This window comes from Orcinus orca, chromosome 17 (assembly GCF_937001465.1).
Source record: "Orcinus orca chromosome 17, mOrcOrc1.1, whole genome shotgun sequence".
Taxonomy (NCBI): Eukaryota; Metazoa; Chordata; class Mammalia; order Artiodactyla; family Delphinidae; genus Orcinus; species Orcinus orca.
Genome location: NC_064575.1, coordinates 12,119,560 through 12,139,880, shown reverse-complemented (window position 1 = coordinate 12,139,880; position 20,321 = coordinate 12,119,560). Strand labels below are relative to the sequence as shown.

Genomic DNA, 20,321 nt, shown 5'->3' with positions numbered 1-20,321 from the left:
TTAAATAAGCAAGTGCAAATCTAGGGGGAATACTGAGTGGTGTGGGATGACACTACAGGAGGAACTACCCTGACCTGCTAGTGGTTAGAGAAAGCGTCCCAAGAGGTGATGTGTTAGCTGAGACCTAAAGAATTAATAGGATGTTTAAAAATCAAATTGCAGGCTTCCTTGGTGGCGCAGTGGTTGAAAGTCCGCCTGCCGATGCAGGGTACACGGGTTCGTGCCCCGGTCCGGGAAGATCCCACATGCCGCGGAGCGGCTGGGCCCGTGAGCCATGGATGCTGAGCCTGTGCATCCGGAGCCTGTGCTCCGCAACGGGAGAGGCCACAGCAGTGAGAGGCCCACGTACCATTAAAAAAAAAAAAAAAAAAAAAATCAAATTGCAAGATACAGCACTTCCAAAAATGTTTTATTTACTTAAGTCAGTCCATCAAGCAAAATTAAGTTGGGTGCTTATGTTTGCCATACTTTAGACCCCATCCAGTTGAATGGATAAGGATGAAAAAGTTTGAGAAAGCTTGTGCGAATAGGGTTGATAAGGAAAGGGAAACAGATTATAACAGAGGTTGAGATTCTAAATTCAGTGTACGAAACCACTTCAGAAACATGAGCTTATAGGTGTCTCTGCTACTGAATATGATCGGTGTAAATTAGATGCATAACAAAAATGTAAACAAAATAGTAAAGCAAGAATCAAATTAGAAGCTGGAAGCCCTCAATTTTTCTGACTTAACATTACCAGGATTACAGAAAGATGGTTCCATTTCTTCTTCTAGCTTCTCATGGCCCTGTCCCAGTATCTGTCACCTTCTTGGTTTCCATTAAGCAGTATTACTCTCTAAGTGGCTAGTAACCAATGTATATCTTAAGTTGTGCTTACAATATTGCTTTTCAAGTTAAGATTATCATTTTATCTTTCTTATAGCAAGTGATTTGGCTTTTTCTTTTGTATAGTAAACTTAACAATGTTATTAAATTTATTTTTGGTACAGTCATTAGAAAACTTAAACCAAAATCTGAAAAAGAAGTAATCTGTAAACGTTTTCCTTGAAATTGGACTTAATTGTTTTCCTTTTAAAAAGTTATTCTCAAGGCAATGCATGTACATGGTTAAAAAAAAAAATTAAAAACTACAGAAAAACACCCAGCTCCCCCATCTCAGTTGCTAAATCAACCATTTCTCTTTTGGTGGCTACCTCTATAACTTAAGTAAGATGTTTACAGGTCTCATCTCTTTTTTAAAAATTTTTTTTAAATAAATGTATTTTCTTATTTTTAGCTGTGTTGGGTCTTCGTTGCTGCACGCGGGCTTTCTCTAGTTGCCGTGAGCGGGGGCTACTCTTCATCGCAGGTCGCGGTGCGCAGGCTTCTCAATTGCGGTGGCTTTTCTTGTTGCGGAGCATGGGCTCTAGGCACGCGGGCTTCAGTAGTTGTGGCAAGCAGGCTTAGTAGTTGTGGTGCACGGGATTAGTTGCTCCACGGCATGTGGGATCTTTCCGGACCAGGCCTCGAACCCGTGTCCCCTGCATTGGCAGGCGGATTCTTAACCACTGAGCCACCAGGGAAGCCCCTCATCTCTTGATTTATCAACTTTAGACAGTATTTGATTCCTCCACTATGAAGGCTGAGTCCCATTGCTCTTTTTAGGTTTTCTTTATAACTTTATATAATGCATTGAATAAAGTCTCTGTTTATTGAGCCATCAACTTTAGACATTACCTCTTAACTCTCCATTATATAAAATGAGGAAATTAACATTTCTATACTTTATCATGTGCCTTATCTTTCCATTCTACTTCCTTTTATTAGCTATACTATTACTTCTATGTTATCAAGGTTTATATATTCAAAGTATGTTCTGTAGCCATAATTGCTTTAAAGTATAGTTTGACTAAGCTAATGAACAGCTGAGGTGATCTCAAATGTCAAAATGAGGACTTTTTTTTTTCTGAGACGCCGACTAGAAGTTGGAGCTTTCCCAAGGCAGATAGTGTAATTTAAACAGATTTATGTTTTAAAAGATCCCACAGGTGGCCAAGTGGAGGATATACTGGATTGGGACGAGAGATCAGTTAAAGACTTGCTGTAACCAGATAAGAGATGAAAGATGGGAGCTTGAACTGATCCACTGGCAGTGGGGATGGAGAGAAGAGGATAATGGAGAGTAAAAGAGTCAATCCAGACTCTCAGGTTGTGATGTGACAGGCTAGATGGTGGTGCTACTAAATTGGAATTGGATGCAGGAGTAATTACACATTGGTGGGTAGGAAGTGAATCCCATTTTTGGACGTGTTGAATTTTGGGTGTTTAGTGCTTCCAGATGGAGAGAGATGGAGTTCAGGAGAGGGGTGGGGATTGGAAGTAAAGATCTGTGAATCATAGGATATGACTGAAATCACAGGAGTGGATGAAGTGTAAAGTGAGAAGAGCGCTAAAGATGCAATTTGGGGGAATGCCAACTTTTAAGGAGCAGGCAGAACAGAGACTAGTGAAGGAGTCTGAGGGATGGAAATCATGGAGGTGATGTCACAGAAAACAAGGGATGGAAGTTTCAAACAAAAGGGAGTAATGATGTCAAATGCTGTAGAAAGTTCAGGCAAAATTGTCCATTGGTTTTATAGCCACAATTTCAATGGCATGATGGTGGTAAAGGTTAGATTGTGAAAGGACTGAAGACTAATTGGATAGTGAAGTCAAGACAACTTTTAAGAAGTTTGAGCCAAAAAAAAAAAGTTTGACTGAAAGGGAAGAACAGAATACTGCAGATACAGGGTTAAGGGAAGGATGGGTGGATTTTAGATAATTTTAGATAATATTTAGATCAATATTTTCAACCCTACTGGAGCCAATATCCCCTTTTTATAACAATATATTCTAGTCCCTATACTCTACTAAAATAAAATACATAGATAACTTATAATTTTTTAAAAAAAATTTAATGCTCTACCTATGAGGAGAAACAGAAGAGATTTATAATAAAACCCCTCTCAAGCACAACTAATCCAACTGATACATACGTAGACTCACCATGAACTCAATAGCTACAAATACAGATATCAGTGGGCTGTATTAGCAACTTAAAATCTTGAGTGTCTTAATACCTTCAGTGGTGTGATTTTCTAAAATAGGGAAACAACTCTTGCTTAAGTCTGAATAAAATAAAATACAATCTTCCCCCGGTTTACATAGTACTTGTGTTTCTGGAAATATTCAGTGTATTTCAAAGCAGTGAAAAATCCCCCAATACTTGTGTACTTCTGTTTATAAGTAAAAAGGAGTTGGTTCTAGGCTAAAATAATTATCACCAGGCTTTTCACTGTCTGGTTGAACTTTGAATGGAACTCAACATAATTCTTCCTTGTGTAGGAGTCTCAGACACAGCAAGAGTCTTATGTTCCTAGGCCTGGCACTCTAAATGGCAGTAAGGACCTTCAATAACCAGAAATTCCCCTAAAATTTCCCAAATTCACTGTTCCCTTTGGGACTGCCTGGATGTGCTAGACCAGAGGAGAAGAGGAGGCTGAAATAAAGCCAAGATAGATTATTGTCCCTGATACAGTGGGAGGTGATAAAATTGAGAGTAGAGGTAGAACATTTAGGATTTAAGAGGACAAGCACACATTCATATCTTGGCAGATGTCATGTTTCCCACAGATCAGTGATAGGTCTGCCTTAAGGATTTTGTGATATGCTGGTAAATTCTCTCTCTTTTTCAATGCCCTGAGTACCCTCTCCCTTAACTTGGAGTTCCTATCCTTTGTTTAAAGCCTTCAGCTAGTAGGCTCATTTGCTGTAAGTAAGGGCTAAATTTTGAACACTATGAAAGATTTCTTTTTTGAAGAGAAAGCACTATTTTTATTATGATAGGCCAAAAGTGTTGAAAATTTCAGAGAAGATATATTAGTTTCCTATTCCTATTATTGTATTACTGCTGCTGTAACAAATTACCACAAATTTAGTGGCTTAAAACAACACAAAGGGGACTTCCCTGGTGGCGCAGTGGTTAAGAATCCACGTGCCAATGTGGGGAACACGGGTTCAATCCCTGGTCCGGGAAGATCCCACGTCGTGGGGCAACTAAGCCCGTGCGCCACAACTACTGAGCCTGTGCTCTAGAGCCCGCGAGCCGTAACTGCTGAAGCCCGCGCGCCTAGAGCCCGTGCTCCGCAACAAGAAAAGCCACCGCGATGAGAAGCCCGCGCACCACAAGGACGAGTAGCCCCCGCTCGCCGCAACTAGAGAAAGCCCGCGCGCAGCAACGAAGACCCAATGCAGCCAAAAATAAACACAATTTTAAAAAATACAAAGTTATTATTCTAAGGCTCTGGATGTCAGAAGTGCAAATGGGATGTCCTTGAACTAAGGTCAAGGTGTCAGCAGGGCTGTATTCCTTTCCGGAGGCTCTAGGGGAGAATCGGTTTCCTTGACTTTCTAGTTCCTAAAGGCTGCCTGCATTCATTGGCCCATGACCCCTTCCTTCATTTTCAAAGCTAACATCATAGCATCTTCAATCTCCTCAGACTCTTCTGCTTCCATCTTCCACTCTTAAGGACCCTTGTGATTACATCGGGTCCACCTAGATATTCCAAACTCCCCTTGTCAAGATCCTTATTTAATCACATCTACAAAGTCCCTTTTGCCATTAAGGTAATATATTCACAGGTTCTGGGGATTAGGACGTGGACATATTTGGGGGGCCATTAGTCTATCTACCAGAAAAGGGTAGAGCAAGGAATATTGGGTTGAAACTGGGACACTTTAAAACATTTTTTTTTCTCTTACAGTATTTTTTTTTTTCTTGCAGTTCAACCACCCTTACTTTTGCCTTTAAAAGCCAACCTAAGAATTCTATAGCTGCTTATGTTAGTATGGTTTCTATTTATAATTCCCATCAAATTTAAAATAGCACCCTAAATGTACAGATTAGCAAAATATATTGGTGGTGGGGAGACAGATGTTGGACCATACATTTATGTATTCAAAGTAGCATTCTAAACCTGATTTTGGTTTTCATATCAAATACATAATATATGGTTTCATTATTCTGCCAAGGCATATTTATTTAGCATTATCAATATTGGGACAAGTTTTACATACCATACTTGTGTTATTTCCTTGTGCCCAATTTTCCTCATTTATAAAGTGGAGGAAAGTAACGGTACCTATCTCATAGGGTTGTTACAATTATAGAAGTTGTGGCTATTACCAAAGACTAATGCATGCAAAGCACCTAGAAGGGCCTAGTAGTGTAACAGCCATTTAATGGCATTGTCTTAATATTACACTATATTTATTGGCTATATAATTGTTTTTTCCTGCTGATGAACCATTTAAACTAGCCTCAAAATGTGAATGCTTCCAAACTGGGGTTCTAATGGAATACACTACTATAAGCACTCAAGCACATCTTTTTTGCTTGTATTGAATTATATTTTAAATTTTTGTCAAAGGCTGTGCACACATTTACAGCTTTTGCTTGGTATTGCTTTCCAAAAGGATTATACCAGTTTCAATACTAACATCAAGGAATTATTCAAACTTTGTTGGCAGGATTTCGAAAAATTTTGCTACCTTAGTAGTCATAAAATCGTGTTTCAAATCTGGTTTAATTTGTACTTGTTACATCCCTGTAAGCATAAATATTTACTTAATGCACTTATTTATATTTTTCCATTCATTCTACAGTTATATTTATTGAGCATCTGGGTGTGTCACTATTCTAGGGACTGGGGATCTAACAATAAATAGAACAGACAAAAATCTGCTTATGGGAATGGTTGATACAGCTCTATGAAAACTATAGTCTATTAGGTACTATATTAAACCAGCATAAGCTTTTCAAACTAAGTTAGCAAACCTCTGGAGTATTTGGCCTTTGCAGGAGGATAAGAAGCTGGTGCAGTCATGTGAAGGATGAGCATGGTGAACCTTCTGCTCATTTATTTAATAATAATGAGGCGATTTATTTAAAGATTTGGAGTAAGAAAGTAAATAATTTAAAAACTCATTTTTAAATATAAAAAATGAGTTTTCAAAGAAATTTCCAGCACTTGCCCCCAACCCCTGTCTCCCCTTGGTTTTCCCCCCTATACCTCTGTGGAAAGACTTGAGAAGCATTAACAGACTATTCAAAACTAACTCTTGGGGGCTGAGGAGTAAATGCATGACAAAGTTCCTTGTGTTTTCAGCTTCTGGTGATTACAAATAAAGCCACTGTAAACATCTGTTTTCCAAAGTGGCTGTTTCAGCTGCATTCCTACCGGCAGTGTATGAAAAGTTATACTTGCTCAGCATCTTCATCTTCGCCAACACTTTTTACAGTCCCCCTCCCCCCATTCTAATAGCTGTGTAGTAGTACCTCATTGTGGTTTTACTTTGCATTTCTCTAATGATTAATGATGTGGAGCATCTTTTCATGCTACTTATCTTTTTCGGTGAAGTGTCTGCTCTAATCTTTTGCCCTTTTTATTGCTTCTTTTTTTTTCTCATTATTGAGTTTTGAGATTTCTTTATATACTCTGAATTAAAATTCTTTATTAAATATATTTTGATTAAAAAAACGCAAGTCACAGGTTATATTTGAGTATGTGTATTCAAATGACTGTGAACCACTTTAATTCCACACTTTGTTTTTTTTTGTAACTAATTTAAATGAATTTGCGATGTTATCTTTCTGAGGAATTATGTTTTTCTCTATCTCTAAAACGAGAGGAACTTAGTTTGCTGTCAAAATCTAAAACAACTCTCTTCAAGCTCTAAAAACGTATTCTGTATACCTTTTAGACTACAGCCTAAAATATAGTAGAAATTCTGCTTCCTGTTAGGATGTAAATAAGCGGAGTGATGTGTGACCCAAGAGTAAAGAAAACACTGTTTTCAAACGACATTACTTTCTAAATTAGTTTTTTTTTTTAAGTTAACTAGCAACACAGCAAGCAATGATTTGAAAGAAAAGCTGTTTTACCTTCCCAGAACCCATACCTTGAGAAAAAGGAACTATAAAAAGGCAGGTGTTTTAAGTTTTAAAAGTAGTGCATGCAAGCTCCTCTTAATTCACATTTGCACCTGCGTCTCTTATTTGCAAAAATTGATGCGTAAACTTTCAAAATAGCAAAATGTAAGTTTGTTACAATATTAACCTGTGGTTTCGTTCTCCATGCAGTAGAGCATGTTACCTTGCAAATTTGTATCCTTTACCATTTCTAATCCTTACTGTAGTTAATCTATTTTAACGCTACTTGAACTGAGCAGTTTGTAGTTATTAGACTTGAAACCTCTAGAGTAGTTTTAACTGCCAGAAGCTCCTCCAGTGCAGTTGCCCCGTCCTCCTGTCTCTCCTGAGAAGGAAGGTCACCTTCTACTGTTGACGACCGTACTCATTTGTCTGGGCGAAATTCCCAGTCCGCTCCGGTCTTCCTGCATTCTTCTCCCGGATCAGGGCTCCTTCACCGCGCACAGCAGCTACTTCCCGTAGAGCCGGGGAGGAGATTAAGCACTTTGGAGACCAGCCGCCGACCCGGATTATTTCCCTTTTCAGTTCCAAGCACGTGTCCAGCTAAAAACTTTTTCACCTGTCACACTCCTGCTCATTCTTGATATTCGGTTTCCTGCTACGGTCTTCGCTAGTTCAGCAGCTACGACGTTTGGCAAAAATAACTCGCAGTTTTGCTTAAACAATAACGGCCGCGCAAATTTTATGGTTAGATTTGTCTCAAGTCCGAAGACCGAGCCTCCTAACTAGTGAGGAGGGATGCACCCGAGGACTGAAGAGCTGAGGCCGAGAGAAGGCTGCGGGGACATGCCCTGGCGGGACAGCTCAACCCTCAGGGACACCGTCCGCTCACCCCGCGAAGTTTGGGCTCCCGCCGCCGCTTCCGGACACGCCTCTCCGCGAACCTGGAACTCGCTTTCCCAGCAGGCCCCGCGCTGCCCTCGGCGTCCCGCCCCCTCGGGTGCGGCGCTCTGCGCGCTCCGGGTCCTGTCACTGCTGGACCCGCGAGCCTGGCCTGCGGCCCCACCCCCTGGCTCCCAGCTCCTTCCCCGACTCCCGCGGGTTCCAGTCCCGACTTCCAGCTCCCCAGCCCCCGCCCGCAGTCGCGCGCGCTCTCCCCGCCCCGCCCTCGTCCCCCCGCGTGCGGCCGCCACAGCCAATAAGATTCGGGGCCGCGTGCGCAGATTCAAACGGCGGCTCTTGAGGGAGGCTGGGCGCGAGATTCGGCGGTGCGGACAAAACCCTGCAGGAGGCTGTGATCCCTGCCGGGCAGTTCGCTGCGGGGAGAGGGCGGGGGTCGGCGCCCGCGGCGGAGCCGCGCTGGGACAGCGGCGAGGAGGCTGAGAGGTGGCGGGAGGGGCCGGCGGAGGGCGGGAGCGCGCCTGCTGACATGTTGGGGGCATCCGTGACCGGGCCGGGCCGGGGCTAGGAGCGGCGCTACGGACCGGGGGCGGGTCGCGGTCCGCGCCTCAGTCCTTCTGTCCTGCCCTGCCGGGGACGTGCGTTCCGCACTCGGTCGCCGCGGAGAGGGACCTCGGAGAGGGAAGCGGAGGGAGGGTCGGGGAGAAGGAGCATTAGCCTGAGGCTGGAGGAGGCTGAACTGCGTCCCCGCCCAGCCCGCGCCTATGCGGTACTTGAAGGATGGCGAAGAGGTCGCGCAGGTGGGTGACATCCCTTTCGCCCGGGCCCGTCGGCACAGTGTCGGCTCAGATTCCCTTTTCTTTCCCGCTGCTTCCGCACCAGGCCCTCCCCAGCCGGGGCAGAGGTTTTCTTCCCGCTGCTCCACAGCCACTTCGGCCCGCTGGCCTCAGCGCAGCCGTGACGTGTGGAGTTGGGGACCAGTGTGTTTCAGACTCAGAAAGTGACTAACAGATGCCCAGGTTGCTCTTTTGAGTCGACTCTCCCCACAGCGCACATCCAGACCCCCAAACGTTCACAGCCACTTCTTGGTGGGAGTTGACAGGTAAGTCTGTGCGCTTTCAGGGAATACGCTCCGCAGATGAAAGTGGAAGTGTCCTGCCTGGACGACCTGAAAATGGTGTTCAGAGGGCCTCTTTTTCTCTGAATGACTGGGCCAGTTAAAAATAGGAACTTTGTGATAAACCTGGGTGGGGACCCTTCTGCCGTCTTTGCTCCCTTGAAAGGTGTGGAAGTCCTCTGAGGAATAGCTGAGGAGAGAGGACCTTTTTTGATGTTTACTGTAATTACCATACCCATGTTCTCAGCTTTATGTATGTATTTTTAATATCTTCTACTGGGAAGATGCCACACTGTTACCGCCAGGAGCTTGATCTTAAAATAAAACAATGTGTTTGAGTCACTTAATATTTTGTGTGTCTGTTGGGCTCTGACTGTGCCTAAGTGTTGCAAAGAGGTAGGGCATGTTTTTTTGGAAAACTTGCTAGGATGAATTTACGCTTCTCATTTTTACTTATGTCATTATAGTAGCTACTCCTAAATTGTGTGTAGGAATTACTTAGATGACAAAAAACTACAGTATCTTTTAGTTGTCAGTATTATTAAATAAACATGAAAAGATGTTTGACAGGATTTCCAAATGGCTTTATTTATCTAGATCCACAGCCTCAAAGTCTCAACTGGAGGTGTATTTCTCAAGTTGAAATTTAGTACTAGCTTCATTCACTGCAGATTACTGTTAAAAATTGTCAATAAGTACACATAGTATTTGTTGCTCTTCATTTATTAAGTATCTGATGCATGTAAGGTATCTTTTGCAGAAATCAGCATAGAATGTAGTTAAGTCTTTGTTAGATTATTACTTTGTAGCAACTACAGAATAGATCAAACTCTTGAGGTGGAACAAATGTACACACACACACACACACACACACACACACACACACTTCTCTAGAAGAGGCTTTTCAACCTAGGCACTTGATATTTTGGATCAGATAATTCTTTGTATTGGGAAGGCGGGGTGGGAGGGGTACTGTCCTGTGCTTTGTAGAATGTCTAGCAGCATCCCTGGCCTCTACCCGGTGGATGCCAGTAACACCCCACTTCCCCCCAGGTGTGACGATCAAAAATGTCTCCAGACATTACCAAATGTCTGTTGGGGGCCAGAATCACCCAGGTGAGAATTATTACTCTAAAACATCAAGGACCTGACTGACTTCTCAGTCTTCAGAAAAGATAGATATTAAAATCTCCTGTAACTATAATTACTGAGGTATTGATTTAGGCCTTTTCTTTTGAATTTTTAAATATACCTTCATTAAGCAAGGTGACAAGTGAATATTGTCAAGTCAATAACAGGAGTTAGTTTATATTCAATGTGTGGCATTATCTATTTATCAGTATTGATGTTAATCTTATTTGAAACAGTTTCTTGGCTAATTCTGTCATTAGCAGTTAGTTATGGTTAGACATGGATGCTTGAATGTCAGAACCCTGCCTTCTCCAGTTAGTTTTTCTGTCCATAATTTGCATATGCTTCATAATAATAGGCTAAGAAAGAAGTGATTTAATGATTAATTTGCCTGTATAAGTTGTTTTATTGACAATACTGTGAGCTTTGAGATCTAAACATTAATTGCACTGTTGACTTTTATTCCTGTCAACTGTATAAATTAATTGAAATGTATTACAGAATGATTGAAAGAGTCATAAGTCTGGAGTAGTTAAATGTGGTGGGGTGAAGCTACACTCCCTATGGGAGTATACAGGTAGAAGATGTGATGAGGAATTATCATCTGTGAATGGTGTATTTCTTAGGGTCTTCATACTTGAATGTGTTTTGTGCTCTAAATTATATTTCTTGTATAGGTAAATATGACTTATTTATCTTAGAAAATAATAGGATGTGAAACGTTTTGAAGGATAAATAATCTATTGGGCAAACTCTAGTCTCATGCCTTTAACTAAATATCTTAATAATAAATATGAACCTAATTTATAGTTGAATGAAAAAGGACATAATTCAGTCACTTTAAAATCTCCACTATACAACCATTTAAGTATTTGATTGAAAACTATACTCGCTGTATAAAAGTTTTGCATAAAACTACAGGCATAAATCCTGTAATAACCTCTCCTGTACGATCTGAAAAAAAAAAAGTAAAAAATGTTACCTCAGGTTTAAACAACTGAAGGATGTTAGCTCTTTTGATCTTTAAGATAGCTATAGTATCTCTGATCTGGATTTACATAAAGGAAAAGGTTTATTTGGTGTTGTGACTTTAAATAGTTTTTAGATCCCACTGGGGGTTTTAATGACATAATTTACAGGCAATACTAAAATTGGTATATCTGTTATTAACATGTATTTGATTTTTAACCATATTTATGTATTAAGTAATTAATTTTAGGTTTTAAAAGCCAGTTCTACTCTTAAAAATAAGCTTTAAAAAGTGTCATTTAGACGCTAGAAGGCCTGTTTAAGTAGGAACAGATTCAGGTATTTACAGTTGAGATGACTGGTGACTGTACTAAACTGGAAAGACAAAAGCCAGCTCTTTAGGTATGTGGTATGTGTGTTGTAGGAAGCAATTTTATTGTGTTGTTTCTAGTGAGATGGGTGTTGTGGGTGAAGAATACTGAAATAGGAGAACTGATTTTTAAATCAACTTTGTAATTAGCAATATTGTTTGGGGAAAGCAAGTAAACTCTATAGCCCTGTTTTTTGTCTGTTAATATAAGGGGTTTGGATTTTGTGGTCTATAAGGTACCATCTAGCTTTAATATAGTTCCTATTTTGAACTCTTTTTGTAATCATCTTTCCTCATTTAAAAATATACACACACTGATGGAATAAAATAGAAATGTTCTCGCATTGTTTTTGTTTATGGATAGCTAGGTAGAAATCCCTTCAGTATTTATTTCATTATTGCTATTAATGGTCAAATAAAGTCGAATTTGTCTTACTATAATGATGCTAGTTTGCAGATTTGGGAATAAAATATTCATGTATGCAGTACATCGTATTAACCACTGGGTGGCCTGATTTCACTTTATTAAATCAAACTGGTAAATTTTCATCCCTTGAATTGGACTGAACTTAAAAAAATTCACAGTTATTCTGTCAAGACAGTATAATAAAGATGTATTTTTTGATTATGATAAAAATATTCAGACTTGATGCAGTTTGATTTAAAATATTATCAAGTTGAAGTGATTTTACTGGAGCAAATTTTACAGAACTACTGATATTTCTCTAATTCAAATCAGTTTCTATTCAAATAAAAATAAATTTTAAAAAATTTCTTTTAAAAAATTCTTCCTTTGGCACACCACGTTTTACTCTTTTTTAGGTGGAATAATTGATGTCCTTTAAAATTGAACTTCTTTCAATGTTTTATCTTAATATTCCCAAGTGTGAATAGTTTGTGTATTATTTCACAGGGAAAGTTATGACTATCACATCCTATTAGCTTACACCCCAGTGTAGAATTACTCTTAACCATTTTCCTGGCCTAATGAGTCATAGTATTTTTGTGTGTGTGCATATGCTCTTCATTTTGCAGTTTCATAATCACCCTAATCAGTTTGTTCATTCATAATCTACACAAGTTTTTCAATATGGTACTTAGGTTATGCATTAGACAGTTACAGAATAAATATTTTATTTGACTTAAAAAATAAAACTGGCAGAATGATTCTGGAAACCAAGTCCTGAATGGAGATTCAAAGACCAAATTCCTCTTCGGTTTTTGCTTTGTGACTGGAGAAATAATTTCACCTATTTTTACTGTCTTCTAGATTAGTCACCCTAGGCTAAAGATGGTTTATCTATTTACAGATAGTAGGAAGTTGATTTTATTTAACTATTAGACATTACCAGCATTGATAGCTACAATACAGAAATACTAAAAAATGAAGTAGAAAGCAGAAAAATAAAGCAAATAAAACAAATAAAGAAAATGAAATAATGATTTGTTTTGATGGTGTCTAACCATTTTTAAGCAATGGGACTTTTTCATTGTTAAATGGTGAAAGTAGAATATTGGTGAAGTTATTTGTGGGGTTTTATCTCTTCCCGTTTTTATTCGCAAATTGTAGGCATTCTCACTCTCAACCACTGCGCCACCAGGGAAGCCCCTCAGGCAGCTTTATGTTTTAGCTACTGATGAGTTTCTAGGATCTTCTTCTGTCATGCTTACTTGAAAGTTTTATCATCCTTTCAACAATTACTTAAATAATATAGAAATAATGCTAAAACTAAGAGGTAGATAGATTCTAGGGAAGTCCCAGTGGTAGAGAGATGGATTCTAAGAATTCTACTTTAATCCTCCCTCACACTTAACCACTCAAAAAACCCAGCTTCCTGAACATGATGGCCATACTGATGCAAGACAGAATGAAACCTCTTGTAGAAATAGAAATTTCTCACAAATCAAGTATGTGGTTAAAAAATAAGGCAGGTTTTTAAAGTTAAAATGAACATGTTTTCAGGAATATTACTCCTTGGAAACTAGTCTTTTGACCAAAATAACATTTTTGGATTCATATCTTTAACTTAACATATTTTGATAAGAATACTGATAAGGTGAATTTTGTACAGATTAGATGTGATGTAAATATTTTTGTGAATACTCAAAATTTATATGGGTGAGTCCCTAAATTAGAAATTGTTTTCAAATAACCTAATTTTTAAAGCAACCTCAAACATGCTGTTATGGAAGGTGTTGGGGTCTGAGGGGAGGGAAGAAGAGATGGGAACCTGTAAAAAGCATTACTGAGGGCTGTTTGGGATGACAGGAAGTGATAATGTTGCAGGGGACAGTTCTAGGAAAGGTTAGGCAATATTAGTAGACACCCCAAAGAACCCCTTCTGTACTGAATATTTTTTTTATGTTTGTTTCAGCAGGTTATGCTTAAAATTCTACCACTTGGAGGTGCATTTGGATTTTGAAAGTTCTTTTTAATAAATGGGAATGCTTTTTATCTCCTCTTAGAGGTATTTGCATTTGTTAAAAAAAAGTTTTCTTTCTCATGTCAACTTGAGATCAGCTGTATTAAGGGAGGTAAAAGTTTTGATTGGGTTGGGAAGGAGTGAGGTAATTTTGGAATACAGAATACTTGGAGGAGGTGAAAGAGTAAGCAAGAACATTCAGTAATTTTACAAATGTTTGAATGGCAGGTACTGTGCTTGATGAAGAGAAGTGAACGTATTAGACATGGTCTTTGTACTCCTGAGTTTACAATTTGGTTGGGAAGGTCGACAAGTGTGATAGCATTGAGAAGGATGGGTGAGTTCCATGAGTGCGTACAGTGGACAGCAAGCTTCAGTATGGTGTTTTATCTGGTTTACTAGCCTTCTTAGAAATTTATGAAGTCATTGGATCCTGAACCATCTCCAATTTAACAGTTTAATCGTGGCTAATCAAGTGATATTTCTGATAGCTGAAGATGGCTGCAAATAACAGGTATTTAATTAAACCTGTGCTTTTATTTTCAGCATAGTTTAACAAAACAATCATATATGGAAATAGAACTGGCAGATCATTAAAATAGACATTGGCTTTAGGGGAGAAGGTATTGGAATACAGAAGTGCATTAAACTAAAGAAGCAGTTAGGTGCCATAGGTAGGTGGGTGGGGGATTTTGGTGTCTTGTTTGGTCAAATAAGAATAATTTTGGTCCTAATGGAATTGACAAATCAAGGGAAATTAGAAGTTCTGCAAAGGATCTGTAAACAGTATATATTAAATCTAGGCCTTCATTTTCCACAATGTCTGGTACTTAGAAACGTTAAGTAAATATTAGCTCATGTTATTTTCAGATGCTCATAACTTTATTCAGTCCATTGACTACTCAAAATCCTCTAATTCAGTTTATCATAAAGACCTGCCCTCTTTTCTGGGGTTTTGTGCTCTCATGGCTTTAACTGTTCTCTGTGTGCTGGTGATTGCCAAAACTGTATGTCTACCCTAAACCTGTTACCTGAGCAGAAGATCCATGTGCCCAGTTGTCTTCTAGATCGGCTCTGCCTAGTAGGAGAGCCACTAGTCACATGTGGCTGTTGAGCTCTTGATATGTGGCTAGTTGGAATTGCTATGTACTTCTAATTTTATTTTATTAAAAATTTTTAAAATTTAATTTAATTTTTATTTTTCTGATTAGCTCTGTCTGTAGCTAGGAATTCACTTTGTTGCTCCTGGGCTCTTTCTATCAGCTTCATCTTCTTGGTTTTTTTTTCCTCTTTCTCTTTTGCCTTTGGCGCTCTCTTCCCTCCTGGACAATGCCACACCAGATTTTGAAGACTTAAGTAAGAAGAAAAGAATGTAAAAGATTTTGTGATTATGTTGATTACATGTTGAATTGACAATTAAAAAATATATTGGGTTAAATATTATTTATTATTAAAATTAATTTCACCTGTTTCTATTTTTTTTAAATGTGGCCACTAAGAAATTACATATGTGGCTTGCATTACATTTCTATCGGACAGTGCTGTTCTGGATATATCCAGTATCTACCTGTATATTTCTGAAGTGCCTTAAAATCAGTCCAAATTGCTTACTCTCCTCATTCCCTTCTACCTTCCAAAGTTCTGTTTCTCCTTCTATTCCATATCTCAGTGGATAGCTCTATTTATGCTCCCAAAGCCAGAAATTTTGGAGTCTTCCTTGAATCTTCTTCCCATGTCTCTCAGATTCATCAGTTGAAAAATCCTTTTGTTTCTAGCTTTTTCATATCTCAGGTTTATGTGCTTCTTTCTATAACTACTATCACGACCTTAGTTGGTTTATTCTTTTATGGTTTCTTGATTTTTGTCACATTTAGATTTCTTCTACTCAAGGATGTAAAAAATAGAATTCAACCCTATTATAGTACTATTATGTTTTCATTTTTTTAAGTGTAAAATATTTGCTTCATCTGAAGTTTTTATTTTAAAGTAAGACTTTAGCTTTATTTTTTAAGATAGCTACCCAGTGTCTTACCCTTCATTGAAAAGTCCATCTTTACCCCACTGATTGATATGTTACAATTTACCAAATTCCCATACGGGTTTTGTGTTTTTCCTGAATGTTCTATTCTGTTCCATTGATTTGAGTATCTGCACATGTGTCAGTACCATTCTGTTTTATTTATTGTTTCTCTACAGTATATTCTGATATTGGGTAGTGCTAATTCTCTCTCTCCTTTTTTAGAACTTTTTTGGCTATTACTGCCTGTTTATTTTTCCATATGAACTGTAGAATCAGCTTGTCTAAGTTCCTCTGAAAATCTGTTCGTATTTTTATTCATTTAATCTAAATTTATGAATTAATTTACAGAGAATGGACATCTATAATATTGTTTTCCTTTCCAAGAATGTGCTCTGAATGTTTTTTCATTTGTTCTTCTGTGTCTCATAATAGTGTTTCATTGTTTACTATAACTTGATCTGTATACTCAAATTATTTCTACATATTTTAACGTTTTTTGTTGGTGTTATAAATGGCTCATTTCTTCCATTGTGTCTTTTAACTGACTTTGTTTTGTATTTTACCATTATCGTTGCCAGGCCCTAATAATTTCTTACTTGGGGTATTGTGAAAGATTACCAACTGGTCTTCCTTCCTCCATCTCTCCACATTCCTGCCAGTGACTTTTGCTGAAACACAAGATACTGATCTTTTACTCCCTTACTTAAATTCCTTTAACTCTTTAGGTTAAAGGTCAAATAAAGAATAAAGGTCAAACTCCTTAGCATGACATAAAGGTTATCACTTGGCCTCTGCTGACATATCTAGCTTCATTCCTCTGTGTCAGTAAGAACTACAGCTCCTCTCCATTGTATGACTCTTAATTTTTTTTATACTTTGAATAATCTCGTTGGACGTATGTCTGCTAGTCTGAGTGGCTTCTTTTCGTCGTAACTGTGTATTCAGATTCAGTGATTGAATTCACATCTTTAAATAAAATTCTTTTTTTTTTTTGCGGTACGCGGGCCTCTCACCGCGGTGGCCTCTCCTGTTGCGGAGCACAGGCTCCGGATGCGCAGGCTCAGCGGCCATGGCTCACGGGCCCAGCCGCTCCGTGGCATGTGGGATCTTCCCAGACCGGGGCAGGAACCCGTGTCCCCTGCATGGGCAGGTGGACTCTCAACCACTGCGCCACCAGGGAAGCCCTAAGTAAAATTCTTGATTTCACAATTGTGTTCTTTTCAGTGAGGATGAGGATGATGACCTTCAGTATGCTGATCATGATTATGAAGTCCCGCAACAAAAAGTGTTGAAGAAACTCTGGAATAGAGTAAAATGGACAAGAGATGAGGTAATTATGTGATAAGGCTTACTAATTCCATGCTCGTATTTAATGATTAATAATATATATTAAAGATATTTAGAAACAAAACATGAGAAAAGTTATCCATCAACTGACTTGCACATTATTTTTCTTCAACCATACATGAATAGCGGGTTGATATTGAGACTGACAGAATCAGTTTAGTAAATGGGAGAACTTGTGTTATAATGGCTTCAGTCCTTCTAAAAATGGCCACCAGATACGACATGGAAGAATTGGAGAGTATCTATATTCAGGAATAGGGTGAGGGAGAACTTTCTAATTTTTCATACCTGTTTTAATAGGATGATAAGTTAAAGAAGTTGGTTGAACAACATGGAACTGATGATTGGACTCTAATTGCTAGTCATCTTCAAGTAAGTGAAACATTATCCTTTATTGCTGACATGAATGATTTAGGCCATGGGGTTACATTTGCTATTTTTCAGAAATGTGTCTACATTATTTTAGATTTAGATTTCCTTCCTAAAAACATCTCTTTTGTTCTGATCTTCCTACAGTTGGAAGTTTTTAAAGTCTGATTTTCTAGTAATTAGTTTATCCAGGGATCTAAAAAGATTAATAATCTAAAACAAAAATGATACGAAGTTTGGGTAGGGCTTTATAAATATTTGCTGATAAATGTTAAAACATTTTGAGAGAAGTTAAATATATTGAAGTATTTTGGTAGCTAATTAGTAAAACCAGAAAAAGCTACGTTGCTGTGAGAATTAGAAGTAACATAGGATGTTTGGCACAGTTCCTGACATTTAGCATGTGTTCAGTAAATGGAAGCTAAATTAGAAAAGCTATTTACATTAGCTTTATCAGTTTAATTTCAATGGTATAACAGCAAATGAAGTGAACAGAGAAATGCTACAAGGCTATACAGGAACAGCCTAATTATTTTGAAAAATTGATAACCTTAAAATGGATCAGCATTGATGTACAGAAGCTGTAAATGAAGAAGCTCAGTTTGAATAAAAATAAGTCCACTAGGCACCAGGACAGAGCTATTGGTAAATAAAGTATTTGTATTTATATGCTTCTAAATCATCTGTAATCCTGTATATGAGCTAATATCTTTGGAAACTGAATCGCTAATGAAAAGTTAAGTGTTATTATTATTATCCTTGTAATACATAGGAGTTACTAGGTTGTGACTTGACTAAAATAAGGCTACACTTATGAATCATTTTTGGAGTTTGGGATGTTTCTACATAAGGTTTTATCCTGGTAAATTCATTTTCCTTTTGAACTTCAACACTTAAATAATTTAACTGGTATATAATGCACATCTTCTATCTAGGTATATTTAGTTTTTACTTGATAACTTGGAGGTTGTCATTTATAAACATCCTTTAAATACCATGAGTGGTCTAATAATGCCTTTCAGGATTTTTTAATTTTCTAGAGTTATGTACTGCTATACTATATGAATCCAGACTGCTATGCTGTTTGAGTTCGTCTGTCTGCTTTGTATAGTTGTCTGTTTACTCCCTTTTATTCATCAGTACATTTCTTTATGGCAGTATCTGTGTTGTAGCTTTGCTTTTTGCTGTTATAAGGCAGAGTATAGAGATACATAATTTAACTTCAAATGTATATTGTCTTTATTTATAGTCTAAGCAATGCTGACAACTTTAATTAAAAATGAATTGGGGCACAGGCATGTAAAATAAATACTACATTTTTCAAGAATGCTATTGAATGCATTATTCTCGAAAAACTTTCTTCTTAAGGTTGTGAGATATAAGTTTGGGCTGACTTGCTTTCTGGAAGACAATTGTTCAATAACAAAATCATCTGAATTCTTTCAGAATCGTTCTGATTTTCAGTGTCAGCATCGGTGGCAGAAAGTTTTAAATCCAGAATTGATAAAGGGTCCCTGGACTAAAGAGGAAGATCAGAGGGTAACATGTTCATATTCTTTATTTTCACTGTGTAGGTGGACTTGCTTTTTTTCTTCCTAATACATTGGTTTTTTGTCACATAAATACATATTTAAATCACTTTGATTTGTTCTCTGAGTTACTGCTGGCATAAGAATTGAAACTTGAGTATCTTGAAATGTAGTTTTTTCAGAACTGAGTCAAACCAAATATAATATATATAGCCTTTGCTGTCTGAAAGTTTGGTTTGCAGAAGGAAAAATACTATCAGCTTAGTCACCTTCTTTAGAGCTTAGGTTAGCAACATTTAGGATATAATTTCTTGGTGAAAATTGAGTTAGCATTTTAAAAACAGAATTTAATTTTATTCCTATTTTATCTGAAAATGTGAGGTGTAAGGAAGTCATTCTTAACTTTCCCTCTTGACCTATAATGAACCCCCAAGTAAGATAGATATCAGAGCATCATGTTCCCAAAGAGTTGGATGATTCAAAAACCAAGGTAATTCTTTGTGTTACGAAAGTGTGAGAAGAATGGGAGAGTTGCTGTCCTCTACTGAGAATTGCTCTTTAGTTCATGCTCTTTATGGCATAAATGTTGTTAATGTAGTTGGGAAATTAGAGTATTCTTACTGCCACTCAAAGTAAAAAAAAAAACCAACAAAAAACAAAACAAAACAAAAAAACCCCAAACTTCACTAGGTTCAGAACTGATCTGATTTATTTGATGGCCAATGATAAGTTTTAAAATGTATGATTTGTATCCTTTCAGTTTGAGAAAGGAAGAAATGAAAAGACAGTAACTGTAGATCCTTCCTGCTTCCATAATGATTTATTAGGCTTTCAGCTGAAGCTTTAAAAAAAAAAAAAAAAAAAGTAAGAGTAGAAAATGCTTAAGTCTCAACGTTTTTACTGTTATTTCATATTAATGTATGAAACAATTTAACTTACAAGTCACTTTAATTAACTTGTATTTTAGATAAGTTTGGAATCAATTTTTGATTGCAAAAAAAGATGGCAAATGCTGAAGGAATAGTTACTAGTAAAATTGTTTTTTTTTAAGTTGTAGTTGTGGTTTGGATTTAATGCATTAAAAATGGCATTCTTGAGTTATGTTTTAAAATTCTGTGAAGGTAGTGCTTTTTTAAAATTGAGATATAATTATGTATTAGTTTCAGATGTACAAAATAATGTATATATTGCAAA

At 37.7% G+C, this 20,321-nt stretch overlaps 1 protein-coding gene across 6 annotated transcripts in view; it reads left to right on the top strand.

Annotated features, from left to right (window-relative positions):
• Nucleotides 1–8,051: 8,051 nt before the first annotated feature.
• Nucleotides 8,052–20,321, top strand: part of MYBL1 (MYB proto-oncogene like 1) — a 34,227-nt gene continuing 21,957 nt past the window's right edge. For 4 of the 6 annotated variants that reach the window (XM_033437577.2, XM_049700527.1, XM_033437578.2 and 1 more), the window contains exons 1-4: nucleotides 8,419–8,652; nucleotides 17,107–17,212; nucleotides 17,530–17,601; nucleotides 19,045–19,137. In XM_033437577.2, the coding sequence (XP_033293468.1) occupies nucleotides 8,633–8,652; nucleotides 17,107–17,212; nucleotides 17,530–17,601; nucleotides 19,045–19,137 (291 nt within the window). In that variant the 5' untranslated portion in view covers nucleotides 8,419–8,632. Of the gene's footprint in view, nucleotides 8,653–17,106; nucleotides 17,213–17,529; nucleotides 17,602–19,044; nucleotides 19,138–20,321 lie in introns of all 6 variants that reach the window. The other 2 variants (XM_004274959.4, XM_004274958.4) reach the window with 1 other exon arrangement.